This window comes from Stegostoma tigrinum, chromosome 19 (genome assembly GCF_030684315.1).
Source record: "Stegostoma tigrinum isolate sSteTig4 chromosome 19, sSteTig4.hap1, whole genome shotgun sequence".
Classification (NCBI taxonomy): domain Eukaryota; kingdom Metazoa; phylum Chordata; class Chondrichthyes; order Orectolobiformes; family Stegostomatidae; genus Stegostoma; species Stegostoma tigrinum.
This window is the reverse complement of record NC_081372.1, coordinates 35,460,264-35,480,346: the sequence shown is the minus strand read 5'-3', so window position 1 is coordinate 35,480,346 and position 20,083 is coordinate 35,460,264. Positions and strand designations below refer to the sequence as shown.

The following is a 20,083-nucleotide window of genomic DNA, read 5'->3' as shown; positions in this document are numbered from 1 at the left end:
GTCTAGTAGAAGGAGTACAGCTGTTACAATTCTGTTGGAGGTCCACAGCAACCATTGTTGCCTCAGTTCTGGTAACACAAACATTTAGATGTTAACACCCATTTTGGGGCTGTCTTCAACTACTTCTTAATACCATAAGGAGTGAATCAAATCAGTGAGTCATATGCTATTATGCCATTGATTACATATTAATCATTGAAACAGAGGAAATTTTGGCATTTATTATATGGATTCCTTGACTCACCATATTACTGTTGGCCCTGTTTTGTTAAAAATGCCAAAAAATCAAAGAAATGCAGATGATAGAAATCAGAAATTTCTGGAACAACTCAGCAGGTCTGACAGCATTTGTGGAGTGAGAAGTCAATGTTTTGGGTTCAGTGATCCTTCTTCAGCACCTGTACTGTCAAGTCAAGTTTATCACTCTAAAACTGATGTGGGTAATAATTAATGGATAATTGAGTCCCAAACAGCAATAAGTGATTGAAATCCAAGCATACAATTACAGATTAAAGTAGAGGTAGGTACATTTTTGACAGAACATACAGTTGCAGTCTATCCAGCTATAAGATTTTGCAGGTCTTTGGTTTTTGATTGATTAACATTTTTCAAGATGCGGCTGGAGTGTCCATTTCATTCTAGAGTTGTTGCTGTGGAAACTCAGAGGCTATTTCTGTAGAATTCATTTGCTGAAGTGTAAACACAGAACAAGACTGGGCACTCAAACCACAGCTGGTCAACTGGCATGAGAGGAACAGCTTTTTCCTCATTCCTGCTGCTGCATTATAAGAGAGCAGCTTCCCCTGCCTTTCTATACTTGGTAGTAAAGATAGCTGCTGTCAAGTGGTTGGCTTTCAAACTGCAAAGTCATGGTTCAAAATAATGTATCATGGTCATCAAGTAATTAGGTAACCTGCCTCCTAATCTGACCTGAAACATTTGGTTCCTTTAGACAGATTTGCATTCTCTTCCAATAAAGGTGCCAATGGAATTCAGTTTACCATTATTAAGCAATGAGTCAATATCAGTCAGAGAAGTGTTTCCATTTTGCTTGGAATACTCATTAATACAACCAATTGTAAAATTCCCCAGGATTGTCTTGGTATGTCCCTTTATCATGCAATTTGGAAAATTTCAGAGACTTGTTGCTTGAAGTTGCAAGATCTAGCAACCATCTTAAGTTCACAGTGTCCGTTCCAAAAAGTTTAATATGTGAAACCAGTCAATGAACTTAAGGATTAATTTTTACATAGCACATCTTTTATAACAATTGAGGTTTGTGATTTCTGTATTCACCGTAACCTTCATTCCTGTTAGCTTACCAGCTGGGGATCAGTCCAGAGATAGTAGGCACTGCCAATGCTGGAGAATCTGAGATAACAAGGTGTAGAACTGGATGAACACAGCAGGCCAAGCAGCATCAGAGGAGCAGGAAGGCTGACGTTTCAGGCCTAGACCCATTTCTGAAGAAGGGTCTAGGCCCGAAAAGTCAGCCTTCCTGCTTCTCTGATGCTGCTTCTCCTGCTGTGTTCTTGGGGATCAGTCCAGTTCTTTCTCCCTGCATTCATTCATGTACATTGTCATCTTAATGGCAAGTTATGTAAAACTGAAAAGGCTACAATTGACTCCTCTTAATTTTGCATTGAAGTTTGTTTTATGTTTTAACATGTTTTTCAGTGAAGAATCTATTTTGAGTGAACAATCTACTCCAAATTTAAAGATGCTGTTATGTTATTTTTACTTAATATAAAATAACAGCTTATGTTTGATATTAGGTCACAAGCTGACTTTTTGTTTTGATTACATTCCATTTCAACAAAAGTGCAAGATCTTTTGTATCCATTTCTCCATCCCCTACACAACCACCCCATCTACATTCAGTCTCAAAATATAATATCGTGAGTACTGAATACTGTGTGTATATTGAGAGATTTAGTTCAAAACCTGCAGTTGAGAAATTTCATTTTTATTTTGAAATTACAGTTTCTTTAATTAAGCTATCAGTAATGGTGATCATTCAACTGCTGGATTACCATAACAGACCATTTTCTCTATTGATGCCATTTTGTGAAGGAAAAATATTGTCCTGATCCAGTCTAGCTTAAATGTGGCTCTGGACCTACAGTGATGCCCATATGGTTGACTCCTTGCCCTTTGAAATGGCCTTACAAGCTACTGAGTTCACAATCAGTGAAGGATTACGGCCTTGCCCATTATACCCATATTTCATTTTTTTTAATGTTGAAATTGAAAGAAGTAGAAGTAATTGGATGCCATTTGGAAATGGTGTTTTGGAGCTTTGGATAACTAGAAGGGAGACTTGAAATGACAGATGATGCATCTCCTGCATTTGCACATTGAAGTACCATGGAAAGTGCGAGGTATGAAGTGTGCTCACAATGTGATCTCCTCTACATTAGGGGAAACAAAGCGTAGACTTGGCGACCACTTCACAGAACATCTACGTTCTGCTCGCAAAAAAGACCCTGAACTACCTGTTGCCTGCCACTTCAATGCACCACCCTGCTTCCTGGCCAACATCTCTGTCTCCGGCTTGCTACATTGTTCCAGTGAAGCCCAGCACAAGCTGGAGGAACAACACCTCATTTTCCACTTGGGGACCCTACAGCCCTCCGGACTCAATATTGAGTTCAATAATTTTAGGACCTAAACTACCCCATGTCCCAGCCCCCCAGCCCACACACCAGGCCTTGTTATAATATAGCCTGCCATGACACACCCCCTATTGTTCGTGACTAACAGTCCCCATTAACAACTATTCACCCTCCCAGCACAATCGTTAGCAACTCCTTTGTCTGTCCAACTGTTTTTCTCTCTCTTTGGGCTCTGTCCTAACGTTTACTCTCCACCCCACCCACCTCCCTATTTTCTGCATATAAACTGACATTTTCCCAACCACCGTCAGTTCTGAGGAACGGTCACCGGACCCGAAACGTTAACTCCATTTTCTCCTCCACAGATGCTGCTAGATCTGCTGAGCCTTTCCAGCAACTCTGTTTTGTTCCTGATAAAGAGTGATGATATTGATTTCAACAGAACAGATCCTTTGAATTGCTAAAACAGAATGGGAGGCTCGATGTGTTGGGATGATGGCTTTATGCTGGAGATTGTCAAAATAGTGGATGATCGTCTGTTCAGTGAAGGCTGGTGGTATCTAGGACATGGAGAAAGTGGACACCTTATTCAGATTCTGGCTGTGTTTCAAGGGAATGAGGTGAAGGTAAAAATGTGTGAAATGAGACAGGCTTGACTGAGGGCTCAGTCAATTATGGTACAGAAAATTGTTTTGTAAGACACCTATTACATTTACAAGATCAACCCTGAATTTCTGAATGCAATGCTATTTTAACTTTTCATCCCATCTCATTTTGGCCTCTTATACCATTCATTTAATATTCAAGGGTGTACTTTCTTTTTGATTATGTAGTTTACAGTATTCTAGAGTCAACAAAATTCACCACTTTCAGGTCATAATCACTGCTTCCCTTTTTGGGGAGAGCAGGTGCTGGCAGTAGTTCTGCAATTGCCATTTATAGGTCCTTTCAAATAGTTGTTCCCTAATTTGTCGCATCACCACCACCTTTGTCTTGCAGCATCTTCCCTTGGCTATGTTAGAGACATTCGCGCTTGGCCTTTCCTGGCCCTGGCTGCGGTTATGTGTCTCTGAACATACATGAACACTTCTGTTTCTCTAACCTCTTGCTGCAGTTCTGAGGAAAGACTGCTGACCGTACACACTCCTGCTTGCACAAATGTTGCTTGGCTGCTGAGGGTGTGAAACGCTGTCACGGAGACTCATTCTAAATTAGTTAACTTCTAGAAACAGTCGAACTCCACTCATTTCTATGTTAGTTTGTCTCAGAAGACGATACATAAAACAATATTTGGATCCCATGTAGATGCATTCCTTCCCCCCACTCACCCCCCCCCCCATACCATTTCGTCTTTGCAAAGAAATCAATTTGAGTCAAATGGTCATGTCAATGATTTTCGATTCGCCTTTGGTTCAATTTCTAATTCTTATCCATGCAGACACGTTATCTAATAAGTTTAATATCCTGGATTACAGCCTCTTAACAAGAAACCGTTTCCAAACCTTGATGCCCTACGAAAGATAGCCACTTGGCCTCCGAAACCGCCACGCATCATCTCCCGGAGGATTACTGGCCATCCGCGAGCGGTCTACTGACAGTCTAAGAAACGGTTCAATTCCCATAAAATTAGACCCCAACCCCGCAATCGGCGTTGAGGAAAAAGGGGAAATTCCACTTGTGTATGTCACAGTGTAACTTCCTCCTTCCCCGTGACACAAACCTGTAGAAATGAACGTGCCTGCTTTCAGGGAAGTCCTGGGGATGATTCACACAGAGCTTCTTCCGTCATCAGTTCCCCAGGCTTGTTTAAAAGGACAAGCTGTACTAGGAGGCATCCCAGAGGATGATACGAGTCCAGATGCCACCCAACATGCTTTTCAAGGTAAGTGGATAAACAGGATGAATGGACGCCGCTAAAATGGAACTTATTCGTTAAGAAGCAAAGTACCGCCGATGTTGGAAATTTAACTTTTCAAACAAAGCAATGCTGGAAGTTCTGATAGATTAAGTTTTAGTAACGCCGTTTGTGGGCGTAAAAAGAGTGATTAAAATTTGCAGCGTGAACTCTGTTCGTCTACTATACCCACGTGTTTTATCAGCATTTCTTGCCCTTAACGGTCAGTATTCTTGCTGGTTAATGTGAGAGCAAATTACTGCAGAGGCTCTGATGAAGAGTCACCTCGACTCGAAACGGTTAGCTTGCTGTCTCTCCATAAATGCTGCCCGACCCGCTGTGACTTCCAGCATTTTGTGGTTAATATGAGAACCTGACCGCATTTCATAATTTTCAAACGGATATTTCTGCTAGAGGGTTTTTTTGGACCACAGGGTAGTCGCTCTGCCTCTGAGTCAGAAACTCTAAGTCACATTGGTGGACCTGATGGTCAAAAGAAGAGCGCTCATAATGAGGCTAAACAGGTGAATGCTAGCCTGCTAATGTTTCCAATATACTGCCAACGGTAGGTGGCAAGAGCGGGAGAGATTCCTGGTCTCTCATGCTGAGTTTTTGGACTCCCAGATGGATGTATCCCTCTCATTTGGATATGCTTCCTTCGCAAAGAAATCTATTTCAGCCAAATAGCCAGATACCAGGACAGGTCATTGATTTTCAATTCGGCTTTGGTTCAATTCCTAAATAAAATTCTCACTCATCCAAATAAGTCATCAGTTTCTGCTGATTCTGTCTAGTCTAATACATTCCTATGCAGTTAGAAGCCAGGTTACAAAGATTCACTGAAAACCTAAATGAAATTCCTAGAAATAGCCAGACGTGTTGAAGCGAGAGAGTTTGAATAAATAGTTTAATTTTTTTACAACGTAAATTCTAATGCATGATGTTTCTCATATTTATCATTGACCGATTTTACCTTCACAGTGTATTTTGGGCTTTTTCTAGTTACCAACACCTAGAATGAGCATTTTATGCAAATTTATTTCTGATGTGATGGACTGAATGATAATGTTGAACTATTTATATCACATTTAAGTCTATTCCAATTCCTCCAACAGTGTCTCATCAGCATTGTACTAATAGAAAAGGTTTCAAGCTTATTTGTAACACTGACCACCACGCCTACTTATCAAAGAAGAGATCCAATTACTGGTCAGATGGTAACATGTGAACAGTGTCCCCCGGGGACATTTGTGAAAACTCAATGTACTAGTGAGCATCCAACAATGTGTGCATCCTGCCCAGATTTGCATTATACTCAGTATTGGAACTACCTTCAGAAATGTCGTTATTGTAATGTCTTCTGCGGACATCACCAGTATGAAAAGCACCAGTGTAATTCTACACATAACAGAGTGTGTGAATGCAAACCAGGCTATTATTTGGAATTTGAATTCTGCCTGAAACACACTAGCTGCCCTTATGGTGCTGGTGTAATTAAAATGGGTAAGATTAATGTTTCTTTTATTAGAACTTATATTTATCCATTTGTTGCTTGCCTGTATGTTATGGTGTATTTCTCAGCTGTATGATTCCTTTATTTTTGTGTACAGATGTTTATTTATAGAATATTCTATATTATGTAACTTTGTAGGATTACAACTTTCCATTAGACTATGTGATTATTTAGCCTAGGAATTTTTCATTTAAGTTGTTATCTAGTCTTCTAATACTTTGTTTTTTCATGGGTATGGCACCACTGGCAACGTCAATACTTGTTGCTCATCCCTAACTGCCCTTGAGGAGGTGATGGTATACAACCTGAGTGCTTGCTTGGCTAATTGAAAGGCTACTTGTTAGTCAACTACATTTGTGTTGGAGTCACATTAAGGCCAGACTAGTTAAGGATAGCAGATTTTCTTCCCAAATGGACATTAGCAACGAGATGAATTTTTACTGCAATTGATAATAATTTCATGGTCACCAGTACTGAGAGTAGCAATATATTTCAGATTTATTGATGAAATTTAAATTCAGTCAGCCACTGTGGATCTCATGGCCCTCAGAACATTAACCTGGGCCTCAGCATTATTAGTCCAGTGGCATTACCTCTAAGTCACATTCTCCCCATATTTGCTTTGCATTTATTTTTTAACCAATTAATCTTTCTACATCTTTCAGGCCAATGAAATAATGAAGGACCAAACCCCAATTTCCAATCTTGTCTTCTGTTGACCATCCTTACCCAAAGTGTAATCACAATGGGATACAAACAAAATTTAAAATAAATGCAAAGCAAGACATAGTATTTAATTATACTTGTTAATCAGCAAGGAAGCTAAATACGAGTCCCCTGAATTCTTGAAGTATGATTGGACAAACAAAATGGTCATTTGGAGTAAAAGTCTAATGTAAATCCGTATCAAAAAAAGTTGGACCAACCCAATAATACGATGTAGGTTTGGAGCCTCAGTATGATACTTTTTGCCAAGTACTTGCCTAGTGTGACCAGAAAGCCTTGGGCTATCCAAATAGATATACTTACTGTATACTTTGTGGGAAATTTAAAAGCCTTAAATGGTAGAATGCAATCCTTAATTTCACACATAAAGTGATCTTTTCATGATTTAGTAAACTGGGTTTTATATTCACAATATGTTTTGCCTAGTGTACCAACCCAAAAGACCATAAATTGGTTTCTCTTATCAGTTCTGAGCTGCATGTATTGCAAAATGTAATGCATGCTGCATTGTATGTAACAATGTAACTGGTTGTTTACTGAAAATTTAATAAACTGTGAATTCATTTTTTTTCAGGAACATCATACAGTAACACGAATTGTGAACAGTGTACTGATGGCCATTTTTCTTCCAGCGTGTCCAATTCAGAACCTTGTTTAGCACATACAAACTGCACTGAAAAAGGTTTAGCGGTCAACGTCGCAGGTAATCGATACCATGACACACTGTGTACTCCTTGCAAAACATATCATGGCAGCAAAACTTTGGTCAATGATTCAGGTGAGTAAAATAATTAACTTGAATGGAATATTGCTTTAACACCCTTAAATAGCCACTGTGCTGTGTGACACATTTTGCTGTTAGTTGACAACCATTTGGTATTTAGACAAGAAACAACCTAAATTCTTTAGAAGATGCATAGCAAAGATAAAGTTGCATGAAGACACCAAGAAGAGTCTATATGCCTCCCTATATAGATGGGAAGCTGGATTAGGAGTTCTCCATTGGGCTACTTTGGTTGTTCAGCCAGCAGTGCAAGTCCCAACATGTAGTTATATTGAACAGCTGGATTTCATGATCAGCACTATTTTAATGCTGGTGGCTTATTTTAAAAATGATTTAAATCTTCTGGTATTAAAAAAGACTTACATTTGTATAATGCCTTTTCAGACCCTGGTCAACCCAAATATTTACAATGAAGTTATTTTGAGATGGTGTATATAGTAGTCAGCTTGCATGCAGCAAACTGCTAAAAATGGGATTTAGATAATGACAAGGTAATTTACTTGAGTGATATTGGTTGAGGGATTTAATATTGGCTCGGGCACTATGAAGTGGATATCATTTCCTTATCCTATTTGAAAGTGTGTTATGAGTATTTCCTTTCCACCTGAGAGGGCACACAGGCATCTTTGTTTATCATCTCAAGTAGCACCCCCTCACCACTACACTGAACTGTCGTCCCGAATATCCCTATATCTTCAGGAGTGGGATTTGAATCCACAGTCTCCTGAATTATGGTCAACAGTGGTACCAACTGAGCTGCAGCAATTTGATTTTTAAAAATGCATTCTTTCATGTTATGGGCATTGCTGGTCAGGACAGCATTTATTACTCATTTTTAATTCCCTTGAAGTTGGCTTGAGCCACCTTGAACTGCTGCATTCCATGTGGCTGTCTTATTAAGTTCTAAAGGAGGGTTACTGGACCTGAAACATTGACTCTGCTTTCCATCCACAGATGCTATCAGATCTGCTGAGTTTCTCCAGCAATTTCTTCTTTTGTTTCAAATTTCCAGCATCCGTAGTTTTTGTTTTTGACTTTTTCCCCTTTGTACCCAAAAAAGGATTTAATAATTTCATTTATCTCCAAAAGTTACTTTAGTCATTTCACATGAGAATCATTTCACCACTCATATATGATGCATGATATTAGGAACTGTTCACCTGCATTAGCCTTCGGTTTATAAAGCTCAGTGCAAGATTCAGTCAGAACCTTTCCTTGAATTTTCAATGCATTTTTGCAGAGAAAGAAAATAATCAGAAGGTAGCTTGATGTGACTATAAATATCTGAATAGTTATATCCAAATCCTTCAAATGAATGCTAAATTCCAATGGTGCTTTTATAACATGCTACATTTTAATTTTCTTTCTTTCTTTTAACAGTTGTTTCAACCTGTAATGAAGCAATTATTGAATTTTTGGCATATCAGAAGATTCCACTGAAGAAACTGAAACGATTTCTTACTTTACTCCAGATTGAGGAGGCAAAGAAAGTTAGTAAACAATTGAGAACACAGAATAAACACATGATGCATCAAAGTTTATATCCCCTTCTAGTGAAATGGAAAGAAGTTGTCATGGAAAACCAGCTACTTGAAAAAATCTTGCATATACTTCAAAAAGCAAAGATGAAGAATGTTATAAAAAATATCCAAGAGCGTTTTATGTTAAATGTGGTAACTCCACTCTCAAATGTATTAATTGAGACTGAATGACTACACAGTCTCACGAAACCCTAGAGACAAGGCAGCTCCAAATTGTATTCCATGTTTGTGCCGAGTTAACTGATCTTAGCTGGAGCAGCACTTGGTTTTGCAATTCAGTGACTTTGGCATTTCTGCAGTGTGTATGGGAAAAATTAGCATGGGTCACCATTCCTGATAGACCCTCATCAGCCCCCTGCTCTGACAACCAAACAGTGTCTGTGTAAAGTATTTGAATGGTTTTGGGGCTTAACACCCATTGCAATCTAAACAAATTAACCCTTCAATGAGATAGTAAATTGTATCATATCTGTGCAACTATGTGCCAGCCTTTATTTAGTCATTAAAAGTAAAGAAGAGAAAGTTGAGGGGGCTATGCAAACAGCTAAGATAATATGGTGCTAAATCTGTGTCCTATTTGATTCTGAGCTGAGTTTCGAACCCCTTACACATTAGAAGCTAAGACGCCTATTTCTACCTCTGTCTCAACACAACTACTGACCAAGCCTTCATCCAGGCCTTTATTCCAAAGACCTGCTGCTTGGCCTCCCATATTTTATTTATTCAAGTGACAAAAACATTGGTAACAAGTGGCATGAAAATCAAGCAGGAAATTGAGGAATAAAACTACCTGATAGACTAATGGAAGCAGTAACAATTGGATAAACATTTCAGAGGAAAATTTTGAAAACGCTGCAGAGAAGGAGTACAAGAATTGGATAAACTGGATAGCTTTGCCATTTTCTGGCTTAGAATTAAGAGTTGAATAGGCCTTCTTTGAAAATTTCTGTGATTATTTGCATAAATTAGGACTCTGAATAAACACCACTAATATATTGTGTCATAATGCAAAAATAACATTTCAGAAAGCATAAACTGTCCAGATTATATATGTAAATATACCGTATTGTGTATTGTCACATTCCACATTGAATTGTAATTTATCAAATCTTATATTACAATGTTTATTTTTCTACCGACATTTTTTTTAACAGAGGCAAAGCTGTTAAAATTTGATACAATAGCTATCGCTGCTCGTTACTATCAGTCAAAATTTGAATCTTCATATATTCAGTCTATTATTTACAAAATCAATTTTCAAATTGATGTCCTAATTTTTCATCGTTCAGTTCTGTAACATCTCATTTTGTATAGTACATTGCTCAGTCTCCTTTAAACTAGTTAATGTGTTTTAAAATGCCAAGCAATTGGCATGTATTAGAAATCCGGAAGGACTGCATATTTTATTTACCATTATAACTTCAGTGAAGGTGAAGAGGAAATGACCATGGAAAAATCCACTCCTATTCCAAGTTCTAGATGCTGACTAATAAATTAGAGAAAATAGATAACTTCTAACTTAAGCAAGGTCTAATCACAACCACAGGTGATTCAAAGCAGGAATAAACTACTTGTTTTTAAATAAAAATGTAGCCAGTTTTGATTGTACTAAAGAGAAACACCTATTGGACTTCAATATACTTTCAATATATATAGTTGAGTTTCATCTCAACAAATCAGGGAGTTATGTGAGCACAGGGAGATAAATGTGTGTGTTGATTGGTGGGGAACCGGATAAAACACCTGAGGAGAAGTAGGCGTACTGAAGATTAGGAAATACAAAGGGCTGAATCTTACACATAGGTCAAGATCCTGCTACTGGAGCCAGGAACAGTGGCTGTTGGCATCTGGAAACAGTGGGGTAATGTTGCAACTACATCAGAGTTGGACAATTAGCTGGCTTAAGGCAGAGGAATAGGCAGCATTAAATCATGCAAAGGGAAGTTGCTGAAGCATTTTACATGATGTGTGGCACTAAATGGGACAGACATTTTTAACAGATCTAGAAATTCAGGACTGATCATCTAAATGGTGCTGTTTACAATTAGCAGCAGCAGCAACAGAATTGTACCCCATCACAATCTGAAACCTCATGGCCTGGCATGTCCCCCACTCTATTATAACCATCAATCCTGGTTCAAAGGAGCGTGTTGGAGGTCATGGCAGGAGCTGCACCAAGCCAATCTGGTGAAGCTACAAAACTGAATTATTTGTGTGCAAACAGCATTTGCAGCAAGTGAATTAAGTGATTCCAGAATCCACATATCAGATCTAAGTTCTGCAGTCTTGCCACATCCCGTTGTGACTAATTGAACAATTCACTGGAAAAGGCAGTTCCACTACATCCCCATCCTCTGATGGGGAGCTCAGTGTAAAAAATAAGGCTGAAACATTTGCAACAACTTCAACCAAAAGTGCCAAGTGAATGGTCTACTTCAACCTCCAGCAATTTCTGTTTTTGATTCAGATATCCAGCATTTGCAGTTCTTTGATTTTGGTTTAGCCCTTGTAGAAAGATGATTGCACTCCTGTTTACAGATATACAGGCAGATAAAGAATTGGTCCAAAATAACTAGGCAGGTAGTTCAGGAGTCCCCTGAAAGAATCTTGTTCACAAATTGGTTTGCACTTTGCATAACAGTATGGCAATGATTTCTCCTAACAACACTGTCAGAGCCAAATCAGTAGCACCAAGAGTGGAGGTGGAAGGGAAGAAGAGTGGAGGAACAGCACTGAAAGGATTTTTTTTTTAGCCAGACCTTTGACTTGGAGCAAGTGAGATGAATTAAAGAAGTTGTTAAAAGTAGGAATAACCTCAGCTGGATGAAGGAATATGGTTACTGCACGGAACCCAATTATGTCTGTCTCTTTTTGGTGCATGTGGACATTCCTTGTTCCAGTCCTACTTGAGACCCCACCCTCAACTCTTTCCCCAATAGACTGATATCATTGGCATTACTTCCTGCTCTTGCCAGGAATTGAAAAAAATTAATCAATTTTGCTTGTAATTTCCATCCTTCTCTCATCTTCGTGATGTCCATCTCACTTCCTTTCCTTCCTATGATTTCACTATTTCCATTTCTGGTCATAGGCAGTCCACCAGTATCCATGACAAGCCCACCATCTCCCTTTACCTTGACTACACCAACCTCACATCCTACTTGCAGGTTTTCTGTCAGTTTCTCAGCTCTGTTGCATCTAGTCCAAAGATGCCATCCAATGCTCCAGCAATGACAACTATTTCCTCGGCTGAGAATTCCGCTCCACTGTCAGCGATACAGCCCTCAGCCAAATCTGATCCATCTCCTGCTCTTCTACCTTCATTCCCCTTGTCCTTCCTTTCTATTTAACCAGTCTCCACATTCAAAGTATCCAGCCAGATATCACAACTGAATGCGTCTTCATCTCCCCACTGCTGTTAATGTTCCACAGCGACCAGTTCCTCTCCAACACCGTGGTTCAATCTCCTATTGACACCTTCACTCGCTCATTCACAATACCCCTCCTTGCTGCCCAAGGTCCCAAACACGCCCTCTAGGTGAAGCAGCATTTTACTTGTACTCCTTTCATCTAATCTACAATGTTTGCTGCACTTAATGCAGTCTCCTTTACATAGGTGAGACCAAACACAGACTGTGTAACTGCTTTGTAGAATACCTCTGTCTGTCCATCAGAATGAATCAAACTTCCAAGTCATTTCAAGAAACTACCTTGCTCTCATTCGGATATTTCTGTCCTGGCTCAGCTGCTATGTTCAAATAAAGCACAATATGAGCTCAAGGAACAACCTGTAATTTTCTGCTTAGACACATTACAAGCTTGAAGATTCAAAATTGAATTCCATAACTCAAAAGCCTGATTGCATGATGTCAATTCTCTAGTTTTATTTGATTTTTAAAAATTTAACATATTTTTCTAATCAAGATGTTCAGGGAGGTTATTAAGCATCTCTGGAGCAAATGGGTCTTGAACCCGGTCTTCTTGTCCAGTGACATGGCCACTACCATTGCACCACAAGAAGGGTCTTGTTCTTACTTTGTAAGCTCACCACAGAAGTAATTAAATGGAAAAAACTAAACAAGTAATAATTAACAATCACTTGAACTCAGCTTTATTTCTTGTAAACCTACCTGCAAATCATCCATTTCACCAATTGCAATAACAAGTTATAAGGAGGCTCAATGGACCCAAAACGTTGATTTTGTTTTCCTCTCAAAAGATGCTGCTAGATCTGCTGAGTTCCTCCAGAAATTTTTATCTTTGTTACTAGAATTGCTATCCATGTAGTTGTTTGCCTTTCAGATGCACAACAGTAATTCCAGCCACTGCCAAGTTCTGAGTGGTGATGCGTGTGGCAGATGTGTTCATCTCAGACGCACGTGGTACATTCATGATTTCTCACATCTCACTGGCTATACTTTTCACTCGGCTGAGTGAACCCGACATATTTTAACTGTGCTACCATGTTTATTGCAAGAAGAGTAGCTCACTAGATACCCACCAACCAACTCCTTCTGCTGCAAAGTAAGAGCCTCCTCTTATTTTGTGAAGGATCTCCTCCCTCCTTTACCTAAACCAGCATTCACCAAACTCATTGGCTCACAGGAGGTCCTGTTAACTCTTACATTCAAAAGTAAATAATAGTGATTACAGCTCTCTGGTACAGTCTTTCCATTCCTCTCTTAAAAACACAATAGCATATGACTGTAAATATCAATCACATAGTAGCTACATTGGACTGTAGCTACATCTTCATTCCCATTATTCTTCATTGGGGTAGAATTCAAACTTGGAGGCTCTGGCTCAAAGGCAGTGATGTGGCTCATTGTACCATAGATTGCTGATAGAGAGTCAACTTTCATCAAGCTTTTCAGTTCTGTCCGTATGCTGAAACATTTGCAAGCATCATTAGTCAGACTTGCTGAGTGGATGATATATCTCAGCCTCACCTCTGTAGTCCCCAGCATCATAGATGCAAGCCTTCAGCCAGTTCAGTTCATTCCACACAATACGAAAAAAATGCCTGAAGGCACTGGATACTGAAAAGCTATGGAGTGTCCAGTTCTGGTCGCCTCATGACAGGAAAGATATGGAAGCGTTAGAAAAAGTGCAGAGGAGATTTACCAGGATGTTGCCTGGAATGGAAGGAAGGTCTTCTGAGAAAGGTTGAGAGAGCTGGGACTGTTATCTTTAGAACAATAAAGGATGAGAGGTGTACAAAATGATCAGAGGTATAGATAGAGTAGACCGTCAGAGACTTTTTCCTAGGGCGGAAGTACCTTTTACAAGGGAGGATAATTTTAAAGTGAAAGGAGGTAGATATTGGGGAGACATCAGAGGTAGGTTCTTGACTCAGATGGTGGTAGGGGCATGGAATGCATTGCCGGAGAGGGTAGTGGAGTTGGCCTCATTGGGGGCATTTAAGTGGCTCTTAGAAAGACATATGGATGATAGTATAAGGTAGCGGTGGAGGTTAGATAGACCTTAGGTTTAGGGTAAAAGTTGGGCACAACATCGTGGGCTGAAGGGCCTGTACTCTGCTGTACTGTGCTATGTTCTATGTGCTATGGATCCTGACCACACTCCAGTAATAGTACTGAAGATTAGTTCTCCACCTCTAGTTGAGCTGTTTTATTACAGCTACAAAACTGGCATTTACCCAACAATGTGGAAAATTGATTGGGTATTCCCTGAACATGAAAAGCAGGATAAATCCAACCTAGTCAATTAGTGTCTCAATACCCTACTCTCAATCATCAAGGTAATGTAAGAGATCATCAACAGTGCTATCAAGTGACACTTACTCAAAATAACTTGCTCACTGATGCTCAATTTGGGTTCTGCCATGTTCACTCAGCTCCTGAGCTCATTACAGCTTTGGACCAAACAAGGAGAACTCACAAGGGGAACTGAGGATGTCTGCCTTTGACATCACGGCAGCATTTGACTGTGTAGCATTAGGGAGCCCTCAAAACTGGAGTTAATAGGAATTAGCAAGAAGACTCACTTTATTTGGAACCATTCCTAGAACAAAGAAAGATGGCATGTTGAGGTGCTGGTGTTGGACTGTGGTGGACAAAGTCAGAAGTCACGTGACACCAGATTTATTTGAAATCACAATCTTTAAAAACGCTGCTCCTTCATCAGGTGAAGTGGAGGGAAGCACACTGGCACAGAATTTAAAGGAGGAGAGATAATTGCACGATAATTCTAGATAATTAAGTGTGTCAAAAGATAGTACAAATCATGTGAGTGGAGTGTCGATGGGCTGAATAAGAACTCGTTGCAGGTGATCAAAATTATTGGATGGTGTGAGTAAAGTGTCAGTAGCTGAATAGATCATCCATTCACTTGCTCGTCAGCTATTGACAGTACTCACATTGTTTGACACTTTTGATCACTAACAAAGGAAGATGGTTGTGGTTTCCAAAATTCAATCATTTCAATCCCAGGACATTACTGCAGGTATTCCTCAGTGTAGTTCCCACCTTCTGCAGATGTTTTATCGAAAATCTCTGTTCCAACCCAAGGGTCAGAGATAGAGATCTTCACTGATGGCTGTGCTGTGTGCAGCACTACTCACACTACTTGGATACTGAAGCAGTGCATGCTCAAATTCAACAGTACCTGGAAAACATTCAGACTTGATCTGAATGGTTGCAAATAATATGCATGCAGCACAAGTGCTAGAAAATGACCATCTCCAAGAGAAATTCCTACCAGAGCCCTTTGACACTCAATGTCATTTCCAACAGCAAATCCCCATCTATCAATATCATGGGTGTTGCCATTGACCAGAAATTGAATTGGATCTGCTACATAAATATTTGGCTAAAAGAGTAGATCAGAGGTTGGGAATTCTGCAGTGAGCAACTCATTTTCTGAATCTTCAATGCCTATTCACTATCTGCAAGAGTAAAGAGTGATGGAATACTCTCCACTTGCCTGGATGATTTGCAGCTGCTGTAATACTTTGCTCAACACCATTGAGGACAAAGCAGCCTGTTTGATTAATGATAATGGGAACTGCAGATGCTGGAGAATCCAAGATAATGAAATGTGAGGCTGGATGAACACAGCAGGCCCAGCAGCATCTCAGGAGCACAAAAGCTGACATTTTGGGCCTAGACCCTTCATCAGAGAGGGTCTGATGAAGGGTCTAGGCCCGAAACATCAGCTTTTGTGCTCCTGAGATGCTGCTGGGCCCACTGTTTGATTAATGCCTCATTTAACAATTTCCAAATTCACTCCCTCCACCACCAGCACATTGTGGCACCAGCCACAAGATGCACTGAGAAAATCACCATGGCTCCTTAGACATTGTTGAGTTTGAGGTTCCCTTTGAAATTGTGTTCTCTTGGTATTCCAAATTTACGATTTTCTGTATAGCGCGAGACCTCATTTAATGGCTACTGTAGTAAACAACCTTCTCCAAGCATAAACAAAAGATTTATTGGGCACCATTCTACCCTATTATGAACAAAATTGGAAAATAAGGAATTTTTGTTCTTAGAAGGAAAGAAAACTACCCTTCAAATTGAGTTAGGCAAAGGGACAATGGTCATCTGATGGCATGAGTAGCTGCCCCATATTCACTGGTCAAAAGGATTTATTTGATTTACACTGCATAAGTTACCCAATATAATATATACCCTATATAATATATCAACAGATGCAAATGGGAGAGAAAGGATTGGCAGGAACAAGGTGCAATCTTCTTGTAAGGTGTCCAGGAATTCTCCTACATCAGCCTGAAGGATGAATATACCCTGCTACCGCCAAAGACTGCACAATGTTGATGAACACTCCATCACTTTAAGCCCTTGCTCCTCCAATCTGCTGAGCCCCTTCAGGATTGGCAAAGTGTTCACGTCAGTCAGTTCTTTGCCCAATTAACTAATGTGTCATTTCTAAACCTTTGCTTCTTAATAAAATCAAAAGCTATCAGAAAATTGTCATAATTGTTGACATTATTAGACTTCTGTGATCACAAATCCCCAGATTCAGATAGACAGTATCTTCTCAATCCACAACCTCTATTACCTAGAAGGACAAGGGTAACACCACCGCCTACAAGTTCCCCTCCAAAACATCATTCTACCTTGGAGCTATATTACCATTCCTTCACTACTGCTGGGTAAAAATCCTGGAACTCCTATTCTAATTTTAGGATTTTAGGTAGATGGTGACGTACTTTTACCCCTGGGATAGCAGCAACTCAAGAAGGCAAATCACCATCATCTTCTTCAGCAATTCAGGATTGGCAATGAATACTGATCTAGTCAGCAATGCCCGCAGCCCATGAATAGAAAAAAGATAAAGACCTCTGAAGCAAAATGGTGATAGGGTATGCATGGCAAAGTATGATGTTATTGACTATGGAAGGAAGAATAGAAAAGGAGATTGTTTTAAAAGGTATTAAAATTTATAAATGTTGGTATTCAAAAGGACTTGGGCATATTTGTTCAAGGAACTTGAAAAGCCAGCACATAGATATAACAAGTAATATGGAAGAAAACAGCATGTTGGCCTTTATAGCAAGGGGATCAGAACAAGGATCTATTCCTACAGTCGTAAAGGACTGTGGTGAGATCACATATGGAGCACTGTGTTTAGTTTTAGTTTTCATTTTTTTAGGCAAGTATAAATACCTTTATTGGAGTTGGTACAGCAAAGGTTCTCTAGATCATAGGTTGAAATGCTGCATAAATTTGGTTTACATGCTCCAGGGTGTTGAAGAACAAAAGGTGTTCTCAGTGAATCATGCAGAATTCAGAACAGGTTTAACAAGCTAGACATACAGAGGCTATTTCCTCTGTATGGGGAATCTAGAACATGGGGGCACAGTTATTGGAGAAAGGACAATAATTTATTTCTTCAAAAAGTTGCAGATTTTCAGAAATCTTGATCATTAAGGATTGTGGATTGTGGATTGTGGATCCTCTGTCATTGAATAGAGTTAGTGCTGAGACTATCACTATAATGGTAAAATATTGTCTATGTTATGATCCCAGCTGATAATCTTGCTGGATAAGTCATACCAAAGAATGAAACCTGGCTCAATAGATGACATGTTGATTTGTTTTGATGTAAATGAAGGAGTCTCTTGCTGATAAATTTTGCTTTAAAAAATAAAAATACATAAAGATAAAATAGAATAAACCAAACTATTTACTTTTAATACAAATTCAAAGATTATTTAGCACACAGTAAAATTATAATCCTCTTAATTTGAAACACTCCTTTCCAAAGTGAAAAGAAAAACAACAGCTCTTATATCGCACTCAAAGCACATCAGAATGCAAAACCCAAAAACACACCTTGCGAGTACCAGAAAATAGCACTTATACCATACTCACACCAGAATCCCTTCTCTAATACCTCACTAATAAAGTAACTTATGACTTTAACTCATGAACTGGAGCAATCAAAAACTTTTGTTTGTTTCAGGTTTGCTTTCAGTGGGATGAGGGCCAGAGTGAGTTGATAGCTGTGCAGTTGGAGGTTTGGTCTGAGGTGGTGGTTTGGTGTGGGAAAAGGTTAGGGGGCAGGGGTGGGGGTGAGGATAGAGGTGATTTAGGTGGGTTTGCTGAGGTCAGGGTTCAGGCAGTGGGTTGGGTCTCCATGGTGGTGGGAGAGAGTGGAGGGTTTGATTGGGGGGGCCAAACTGCAATGAAACTATGGTTAGTAAGTTTGCGAATGGCGCTAAAATTGGGGGTATCATGAAGAAGGTTATCTAAGATTTCAAGGATATCTTAATCAATTGGGTCAATAGGCTGAAGATTGGCAGATGGAGTGTAATTTGTACAAATGTGAGGTATTGCATTTTGGCAAAATAAACACGGGTAGCACTTATAAAATTTATGATAGGACCATGGTTATCAAAGATCAAAGCATCCCTACATTCGGCCCAAAAAGTCCACACTGGCCCTCTGAAGAGCATCCCACCCAGATCCATTCCCCTACCCCTGTATTTCCCATGTCTATCCCACATAACCTAAACATCCCTGTGCACTACAGACAATTTAGCATGGCCAATCTACCTACCCTGCACATCTTTGGACTGTGGGTAGAAACTGGAGCTCCTGGAGGAAACCCACGCAGACATGAGGAGAACGTATAAATGCTACACAGACAGTCTCCCGAGACTGGAATCACACCAGGGTCCCTGGCACTGTGAGGCAGCAGTGCTAACCACTGAGTCGCCATGCCACCCCCTAACCACTGAGCCACCATGCCTTTTCAAATGCCGGTAGTGTCATAGAATAAAGAGACCAAGGCATTCAGGTACCTAATTATTTGAAATTTATGTCACGGGTAGACAGGCTGGCTAAGAAGGCATTCAGTGTGCTTGTCTTTGTTGCTCAGATTTTTGAGTATAGGAGTTGGGACGTAATGTTGAAGTTGTACAGGACATTGGTGAGGCATCTTCTGGAGTACTGTGTGCAGTTCTGGTCACCCTGCTATAGGAAGGATATTATTAAATTGAAGAGGGTTCAGAAAAGATTTAGCAGGATGTTACCAGGAAAGGAGGGTTCAAGTTATAAAAATGGGCGGGATAGGCTTACACTGGAATGTAAGAGGTTGAAGGCTGAACTCGAAAAGGTTTACAAATTTATGAGGGGCATAGGTAAAGGTGAATAGCAAAGGTCTTTTCCTCGGGCAGGGGAGTTCTAAACTGGGGGACATTTTTTAAGGTGAAAGGCAAAAGCTTTGAAAAGGACATGAAAGGCAACATTTTTTTTACACAGAGAGTGGTTTGCATTTAGAATGAACTGTCAGAGAAAGTGGTAGATGTAGGTATAGTTGCAACATTTAAAAGATATTAGAACAGATACATGAATCGGAAGGGTTTGGAGGGATAGGGTCCAAATGCAGGCAAGTGGGGCTAGTTTAGTTTAGGACATGGCCAGCATGGATTAGTTGGACCAAAGAGCCTGTTGCCATGCTGTATGACTCTATGACTATAACTAAAGCTTAGAAGTGTAAGAGGTGACTGAACTGAACCAT

The 20,083-nt window shown here is 39.7% G+C and overlaps 1 protein-coding gene across 1 annotated transcript; it reads left to right on the top strand.

The window, feature by feature from the left end:
• Positions 1 to 2,617: 2,617 nt before the first annotated feature.
• Positions 2,618 to 10,628, top strand: LOC125461467 (tumor necrosis factor receptor superfamily member 6B-like). Its single transcript, XM_048550290.2, has 5 exons — positions 2,618 to 3,241; positions 4,091 to 4,497; positions 5,625 to 6,012; positions 7,323 to 7,526; positions 8,913 to 10,628. The coding sequence occupies exons 2-5, from the start codon at positions 4,459 to 4,461 to the stop codon at positions 9,242 to 9,244; spliced, it is 963 nt and encodes a 320-aa protein (XP_048406247.1). The 5' UTR covers positions 2,618 to 3,241; positions 4,091 to 4,458; the 3' UTR covers positions 9,245 to 10,628.
• Positions 10,629 to 20,083: the final 9,455 nt, after the last annotated feature.

Coding starts and splice junctions, on each gene's coding strand:
- LOC125461467 (XM_048550290.2), top strand. CDS start 4,459: ATGATACGAGTCCAGATGCCACCCAACATGCTTTTCAAG. Junction 4,498..5,624: donor CACCCAACATGCTTTTCAAG/GTAAGTGGATAA, acceptor TTCCTCCAACAG/TGTCTCATCAGCATTGTACT. Junction 6,013..7,322: donor TGCTGGTGTAATTAAAATGG/GTAAGATTAATG, acceptor ATTTTTTTTCAG/GAACATCATACAGTAACACG.